General features: G+C 48.9%; 2 protein-coding genes across 3 annotated transcripts in view; both read right to left on the bottom strand.

Annotated features, from left to right (window-relative positions):
* Positions 1 to 6,168: 6,168 nt before the first annotated feature.
* The window catches only part of LOC106935813 (ATP-binding cassette sub-family D member 1-like), a 19,158-nt gene continuing 17,038 nt past the window's right edge, over positions 6,169 to 8,288 (bottom strand). For both annotated transcript variants that reach the window (XM_015016500.1, XM_015016501.1), the window contains exons 16-17: positions 6,914 to 7,001; positions 6,169 to 6,817 (exon numbers count right to left, since the gene is read on the bottom strand). In XM_015016500.1, coding sequence (XP_014871986.1) covers positions 6,677 to 6,817; positions 6,914 to 7,001 — 229 coding nt within the window. In that variant the 3' untranslated portion in view covers positions 6,169 to 6,676. The remainder of the gene's footprint in view (positions 6,818 to 6,913; positions 7,002 to 8,288) is intronic.
* LOC106935815 (ATP-binding cassette sub-family D member 2-like) lies at positions 7,105 to 8,217 on the bottom strand. The gene is made up of 3 exons (XM_015016504.1): positions 7,722 to 8,217; positions 7,509 to 7,654; positions 7,105 to 7,426 (listed from the first exon to the last, which is right to left on the bottom strand). The coding sequence occupies exons 1-3, from the start codon at positions 7,853 to 7,855 to the stop codon at positions 7,266 to 7,268; spliced, it is 441 nt and encodes a 146-aa protein (XP_014871990.1). The 5' UTR covers positions 7,856 to 8,217; the 3' UTR covers positions 7,105 to 7,265.

Raw genomic sequence — 8,288 nt, 5'->3', positions numbered from 1 at the left:
ACTGACGGTCGGACTTCTTAATGCGCATGCGCGGGCATGGTACTAACTGCATGTATGCTATCCTGACAGCGTAGGGCTATCTGACAGAACAGCGCCCTCCATCTGAGCGTGTGCTACCAATCAGACAGCATGGGATAAATGTTCACTGTTATGTTTTTGATACTCCGTTGTCTCTCTAGATTACAGGCATGATGACATTAAAACCTGGATTACTTTAAATGTTGTTTTAAATTCTGGCCAAACAGAAGTTGTTGTTTTTGGACCAGAACCTGTTAATCAGTCACTCTGGATGGGATTAAATTGGCCTCCAGTGATAAAGTGAAAAACCTCTGTATTATTTTTGACCATAATAAACACTTTTCTAATATTTCCTTCTCTGACATCATAAACATCCTGCATTTGTTACTTCAGTGCTGGACTGGAAGTCTTTACTATGAGGAAGTCCAAACCCGTCTGGATCAGCAGGATGAGGCGTCCCTGATCCCTCCGGACTCTAATTGTTCTGGAAGGTCCGATTCAGTGGTTCTGACAGGACGAGGTTCCCACTGACAGCTTGTTCCTCTGACTTCAGATGGTTTTAAACACCAAACGCATTGAGAGGATTAATCTGGATTATGGAGAATTTCCAGACCTCCAGAGGACCACCCACAATCTTCATCACACAGGTTCTGGTTCTCTTCAAACAGAGGTTCTGCTTTGGTTCTGTTCTGTTTCTGTTGCTCTCTGCAGAGGTTCTGTTGCAGTTCTGATGGCTCTAGACGTGAATCAAACACTGGAGAAGGACGGTTCCATCTCACTTCCTTCACTGATGAACCAGTGGAACCAACCAGAACCGAGCGGGTCCAAAGGCCCGATCCACAAACAATACCAACACTACAGAACCTCCTGCTTCACACCAGTACTGCAGCTAGCATTTATTTTACTCTTTAGTTATTCTGACAATCAGATAAAAACTTAGAAATACATTAAAGATGCAAATAAACTATTGAATTCCTTTTTAAAGAAAAAAGAAATATTTCATTGACTAAAATACAATTACAGGATTCCAATAGTGAATGTTTTATCATTCACTATGATGCGTCTCTACCTACAAGACGTACTATTTTTCTGGATTAACTGATCAATAACTGGATGGAAAAGGTGATTAATAGCAGATTTATTTCCAGGATGTGAACCAGGTAAACAAAGAAACTTTTTTTATCTTAAATCCAAAATGTTTATATTTTTTTGTTCAAGTTTGGTTCCATTATTTCATGTTGTTCTTTCCACAAATCACCTTTTTAACATCTGTATTCTCCAGTTAATCAATCACTGAATTAGTTACTGATTATTTCAATAATCGATTAATATTTTCAGTTCACCACCACAACAACAAGAGCTCCCTCAGTGCTTCCCATCTCTCCGGAAGAACAACAAGACACACCTGAGCACATCAGTTCAGGCTCCTTCATTCACCCACACACACTCACACACACTCACACACACACACTCCTGAGAGTCAGTCTTCTGCTCAGATCTGCAGCTTCAGGCTGAGAGTCCCTGAGGAATCAAACTAGCAACTCTTTCATCTGCAGGAAGAGATGAGGCGTGCGTACACACACACACACACACACACACACACACACACACGCACAAACGTTTGCGTGGCTATCTTTGTGGGGACTTTCCATTGACTTCCATTCATTTCTACAGCCTAAACCTGACCTTTACCCTTTTCCTAACCCTAACCAACCAAAACTCAATTCATACCTTAGCCCTAACTCTGACCCCTGACCCAAAAACAGGGTTTCCCCTTGAGGGGACCGGAGCAATTGGTCCCCACAACGTAGTATATGTCAGGAAAATCATCCCCACCAGGTATTACAAACAAACGCGCGCGCACACACACACACACACACACACACAGAGACTGCAGCTCCGATCCTCCAGCTGACCCGGACTGGGACCTCTGGGTCTAGCTCAGATCATGTTGCATCATAAAGACATGAACTCTTCATCACTCTGAACTCAAATAACCATCAGAACCTTCAGAACCATTTGTCCATCCAGTCCGGTTCTGACCCCATTACCAAGCTCAGGCTGGTGTTAGTGGTTTGAGTCCAGTAGGGTAGAAGGTGTGTGTGTGTGTGTGTGTGTGTGGGTGTGTGTGTGTGTGTGTGTGTGTGTGTGTGGATTAGAGGTGATTAGACACAAACAGTAATCTGAATTTGAATCTGGACCCAGACTAAATCCTTCAGATTAGGTTCAGTTTAATCTTCATCTCTCTGATGATGATGATGATGATGATGTCACAGCTTCAGCCAGGTCACGTGACCCTCTTCCTGACCTCAGCAGTTTCTCTTTTTGCCGCCCTGCACCTCATCTCCCAGGCTGCTGGTCCTCACCTTTACCCCCAGCTCACAACAGCCAATCAGCTGCCTGCTTGGTCAGAGTGGGCGTGGCTTAATCATGTAAACATGTTCTGATATTGGGTGTTTAAGTTCAGCCTTCAGCCCAGATTTCAGGCCTAGCTGCCTGATCATCACATTATAAACATATTGCCATGGCAACATTCAGCAGCAGCATCGCCATCCCATAATCTGCAGCGTCTCTTCATCTTAGGGTTCATCGTTCCCTCCAGATCTGTTCAGTCCACTTCAATCTGACTCCAGTTCATGCTTGGAAAGTCTGGTTCAGTTGGTATGAATGCTAAGCTAACTCCGGTCCTCCAAACCTCAGTCTGGGTTCGGTTGAAGTGAACTCTGGTTCTGTTTGCATGTGAACACCAAGCGGACCGCTGACTGCTCCAAAAGCAGGAAGTGGACTATAGCGCAGGGCCTTCTGGGTAAATACAACCACAGCTAAGGTGTTAGCCTAGCAATAGCAGTAGAAATGGCTCCTGGTCTTTAGCCTAAAGAGAAATCCTCCAAACACTAAAATCCTCCATCTTGTTTCCATCTGGTGAAGAAGGAAGTTGCTCTCAGTGTCTTCAGAGGTTTTTGTGTCGTTTCCTTCAGTGGTTCTTGGAGCAGCGCCCCCACAGGCCAGGAGGGGAACAGGTTGGTTTGACTCAGAGCAGAGAAAGAGAGAGAACCACAGCAGCTGGAGGTGGAGCAGATGATGGAGTTCTGGTTCCAGTAGAACCGGGTCGACTGGACCGTCAGAGGGGAACAGACTGAAAGTTCTGACTTTAACTTCTCGAACCAGTAAGGTCCAGACCGGGTAGAAAACTGGACCGGATCGTTCTGTCCAGGCTGCCGGACCTCAGCTGTGGATCCAGGTTCCTCTCCTGGAACCGATCGAACCAGAACCATCCAAATGTTATTTTCCTCAAGATCATTTTAAATATTTTAGATTTCTTCAAAATTTGGATAATTTTTAATGTTTCTGTTCTCTGTGGCTTCTACCTGTGGAATAATTAACTCAGCTCCTTTGTTTCTTAGTAACTGAGCTAGGTTAACTGTTTTTACAGTGCTAGAAGTTGCTATGTTAGTAAATTAACTGGTTAACCATCTTACAGAGCTAGTTAATGAAAAAATGAATGTATTACTAAGCCAGAGTGGTAACTAACCAGGTTGGTTCGTTAGCAGAGTAACTAATTAGAATCAGAGTAACTGATCAGAGCAGGTTAGTTACTCTGATTCTACTGGGTTTATTTAACTGGATCTAAATTCGGCTCTGTAATTCCATTAGAAATAATTACCGGTAGATTCATCAGAACTCTATTTGGTCGAAGTGGTTCTGAATAGCTCGCGTTTTCAAAGTTCTGTTCTGATGTGGTTCTTTGTGAGTAACCAGAACTCTCCAGTAGGTTCCGGATCAGAACCGCAGCAACTAGGACAGTTTGGACCGAACCGATGGTGACAGAGGGGCCCCTGAGGCTACAGAGGAAGACAGCAGAGTGTGTGTGTGTGTGTGTGTGTGTGTGTTTACAGTCACAGGGTCACGTGATGTAAAGTTGTTTTATGAAACATCAGCAGGTGACTCGGAACCGAGTCCAGATCAGCACAGAGCCTCCGTTCAGCTGACTGCGCGTTCATGCAAGAGCGTTCGTGCACATGTGCGCGTGTTCGTGGGTATCTCTGTTTGTCCGTGCGTGTGTGCGCGTGTCTGTGCCTGTGTTGGAATGTAAGTTATTCCACTGCAGGCTGAACCGAGAAGAACCCAGCTGAGCCGAACCGGAACTGGTCGGCATCTTCCAACAGAACCCCGCTGAGAGAAGACAGGCTGACATCAAAACTCCGAACCAAACCGAACCGCAGGTTCTGGTTCTTCACCCCTCAGTTCAAAGACCGGACTCTGTTCAAAACCCATTCACTTTAAAACTCGCTGCTCTCAGCTGAATTCAGCAGGCAGGCACACTAAAACCAGCAGAGACGGAACCGGAAAATGGTACCAGAGGGATATTTCAGAGCCGAATCACAGAACACCCCCTCTAGAACCGGCTCCTTTGAGAACCGGTCCTTTTATCCACAACATTAATGGAGAAAAGCAGAAAAATGGAAAAGTATCAGATTCCTGAAGTGAGTCTGGCGCGCTCCCGTCAGACACGCCTGGCTCGCGCGCTCCTTCATGCAGCTCGAGACAACTTGGATCCAGCAGAACCGAGTCTTACTCACCTGGACCAAGAGGTCTGTTTCGGATCCTGCTGAGTCCCAAAAGCCAGAGAAAAGTTGCGGCGAGCCAGAGAGAACCGAGCAGAACCCAGGCGGGACCAGGAGCTCCGAGATCCGAACAACAGGTCTGGCTGAGACCCCGCCCCGCTGAGCGGAGACCGGGCGGCGCCGGCCGGGCGACCCGCTTACACCCCGCCTCATGGAGCAGCAGGTATCGGTCCGGCCCGGACCCACAGGGAGGTTCTGGAATCATGTCGGGTCTGAGGTAGCACCAGGTCCAGAACCAGGACCAGATCAGGATGAGAACCAGATTAGAACCGGGTCAAAACTTTCTCTCCAGAACCTCACCCATCAGCATCAACATCTCCATCACAGAGTTCAGCATCCAGGTGAAAACATACCTGAGCTGACGTCATCAAACGTTCTGACCACGTGACTCTGACTTGTGGGAATTTGCTGGTTCTGATGGAAAGACTCCAGAACTCTTGGTTCTGTTCAACCAGAACCTCCAGAGTTCTGGAAGTCCTGACTGAAGTTCTGGTACTAGGTAGAAAACTGGGTCAATGTTGATGATCAGAACCAATGACCTTTGACCTTATTGGAAACAGAACCAGCAATTTGAAGCTTTAGCAGCAGAACTGAGCCAGAGGTTCTGATTCTGATGGATCTGTCCCAGCTGTGTTCTGGGCTCAGGACTGGTTCTGTTCTGGTACCACATTCGCCTCTGGTTCGGATGATCCAGATCCCAATTCTGAGTTGGACTGATTCTGGTGGATCCAAACCGGGTCAGAGGGAACCGGTCCAGACAGAGGGGAACCGGATCCGTCCGAAAGTGGGTGGAGCCAAAGATCCTCAGAAACCAAACAGATTAAATTATTGGAATATTTATTTCCAGATTATTTCAATTTAAAAAACAAATCAAAACAGAGCACAGGGAGGGGTTCTGGAGTCCTAGCAGTACTGGTTCTGGAGAAGATCTTTTTGTTTGGGAGGAACCAAACACTTCCCAGGAATTCTGCAACTCGGTTCTGTTCATGGTTCAATGGCCAGAACCTTAAATGGTTTGGTAGAACATAAAACAGATTCCTCGGTTCCTCCAAACCTTCCAGATCAATCCAGAACTCTCCAGAACCGGACCAGAGGCTGAAACAGCCGTTAACTTACCAAATCAAATGGATTCTGGAGCCAGGAACACCTGATCTGGTTCTGATGTGGTTCTGGATGAGAACAGAAGTGGGCGGAGCCTCACCTTCTGGTCAGACCGCTTTTATTTTGAAAAACCAGACAAACGGCAGTGTCAGAAGAAAACATTTTATTTACTGTAAAATAAGGCCTCTTCATCATCATCTTCAGCTCTGATTGGTTGCTGAGCAGCTCAGCTCTGATTGGTTGCTGAGCAGCTCAGCTCTGATTGGTTCACACAGTTACAGTCAAAATGGCTCATTACAATCGACAGCTGTCACGTGACCTCTGACCTCTGAGTTGGATGCATCAGATAAACCGCTTCGGCCAGGTACAGGACACCTGCACGCCCCCAGGGACGTGCACGCTCCCAGGGACGTGCACGCTCCCAGGGATACGTGCACGCCCCCAGGGACGCACGGTCCTGGGAGTAACAGCTGTGACCAGCAGCAGCTTCCTGTCTGATTGGAGCTCACCTGAGAGGGGGCGGAGTCATCTGCAGGTGGCCAATCACAGGTAGGGAACAGAAGCAGACTGATTCTGACTGCTGATCCATCAGTGTACTGGTTCAGGTTTAACCGGGTCGTTTGCAGGTGAAACTCTGCCCCCTGACAGGTGAGGCTCGGCAGCTGAAGCAGCGACTGCAGCATCATGGATGACATCAACATGTAATAATTAATAACAATCAGTTACTAAAAGCTTTGAAATGTGGGACCACAACCAGGTTCCTCACACCACAGGTGTGTCTGCTGTCCAGGGCAGGTGACCTCTGACCCGGAACAACGGGCAGGAAGGGGCGGAGCCTCAGACAGCAAACAGGAACTGGTTAAAAATTTAAATTACGTGGATGCTCAGGTGCCTCCCCAGAACACACGTGCGCGGTCACGTGCGCGCTCCCTCTAGCAGAGCGGCGCCGCTGTGACCCGGCCCTCCGCCGTGTCCTCGTCCTCCAGCTCCCCCAGCAGCAGCCGCAGCTCGGACAGCCGCTGCTGCATCCTGGGAATCCCAGACAGCTGGTTCTCCAGGCGCTGCTTCTCCTCCTGCGACAGAACCAGAACCAGAACGTCACCCGGCCGGGTTCTGGACCGGGTCTGGACCAGAAGCGGCAGCAGAACGGGTCCGCCAGGCAGACTCACCTGCATGGACAGGCGTGCGGAGGCGTCCAACGGCTCAAACTTCCAGCCTCCCTCTCCGTCGAACTGCAGCAGGTGGGAGTGGTACTTCCTGTGGGACAGGGGAAGGTCAGTCAAGGTCAGCCTCTGGTCCTCACAAACACAGCAACATGTGTTTCTGACCAGAGGGAGGGCCGGTGGGTGATGGACAGCAGCGCTATCCCAGCATCCTTTGCAGCCTGGAAGATCTTTCCCTCCACGTCGATGCTGACGGCGCTGGTGCATTCATCCAGGAGGGCGTACCGCGGCCTGCGGGGGAGACGGCCAATCAGCTGAAGAGAATCACCACACCCACCAATCACAGCTCTCTATGATGTCACAGGGAGGCACCATGACCCCCAACGCCTGAACCGGTTGGACCTGAACTATCAGTGAAGAAGCAGTGAAGGTACCGGTGGTAGAACATGCGGGCCATCCCCATCCTCTGCTTCTCTCCTCCAGAAAGAACATCTTTCCAGTCGCTGACAGACTCCCAGCCTGAAACACACACAGAGTTACTGTGGTACCGCCGTAGAACTACTCCAGTACTCCTGTAGTACTGTGGCTGCAGCTCACTGACCGCCCTCCCTGTCCAGGATGTAGAGCAGGTGGACGGTCCGGAGGATCTCCTCCAGGTCCGAATCCGTCAGTCCCTTCCGGACCAAGTCGTCCACCGAGTCCGGATAGATGACCTGGTCTCTGAGGGTTCCCTCTGACATGTAAGGCCTGCTCAGAAACAGAACCAGTCAGAACCAGAACCAGCCAGAACCACAGTGGGAACCAGGGTGTTTACCTCTGGGGGATGTAGAACATGTTGTGCGGTTCTGGTCGGTACAGAGCTCCTCTGTAAACGGGCCAGAGCCCACTGAGGATCCTGAACAGCGAACTCTTCCCGCAGCCATTTGGACCCGTAATCAGAACATTCATCCCGTCCTCCACCTGCAACACAGAAACACGTCCTGTGACCAGAACCAAGACCAGAACCAAGAGCTGGAAGGCTCCCAGGATTTTCTCAGCTCAGTAGAAGAGCAGAATCTCAGTGACTCATCTGGACCCATCAGAACACAAAGACGGTTCTGTTTCCATCAGTTTTCTCTGGGTCGACCTTTGACCTCCCCAGAACACAATGGGATCCTTCACGCCGGACCTGATCTGGTCCTGCAGAAGTTCTGGCCCAGTCCAAGTCGACTAGCAGAAGCCCAGATCCAGAACCGGTCAGGGTTCTGATGGGGTCGTCATCAGCTGGTTCTGACCATAAACTGCCCCAGAAATTATGATGCTAAACAATAATAATGTTTTTAAAGAACATTTTCAGCTCGAATAACCATAAAAGCAAAAATAATACAGAAAAGATCAATAA

The sequence above is a fragment of the Poecilia latipinna genome, unplaced genomic scaffold, assembly GCF_001443285.1.
Source record: "Poecilia latipinna isolate Pla-1442-1.1 unplaced genomic scaffold, P_latipinna-1.0 Scaffold2028, whole genome shotgun sequence".
Classification (NCBI taxonomy): Eukaryota; Metazoa; Chordata; class Actinopteri; order Cyprinodontiformes; family Poeciliidae; genus Poecilia; species Poecilia latipinna.
This window is presented reverse-complemented; position numbering and strand designations above follow the sequence as displayed.

Bases quoted from the DNA above. Each gene is read 5' to 3' on its own strand.
- LOC106935815 (XM_015016504.1), bottom strand. From the start codon at position 7,855: ATGAATGTTCTGATTACGGGTCCAAATGGCTGCGGGAAGAGTTCGCTG. The intron at 7,655-7,721 runs GTAAACACCCTG...GTTTCTGAGCAG, and splicing joins ATGTTCTACATCCCCCAGAG to GCCTTACATGTCAGAGGGAA. The intron at 7,427-7,508 runs GTCAGTGAGCTG...TGTGTGTTTCAG, and splicing joins CATCCTGGACAGGGAGGGCG to GCTGGGAGTCTGTCAGCGAC.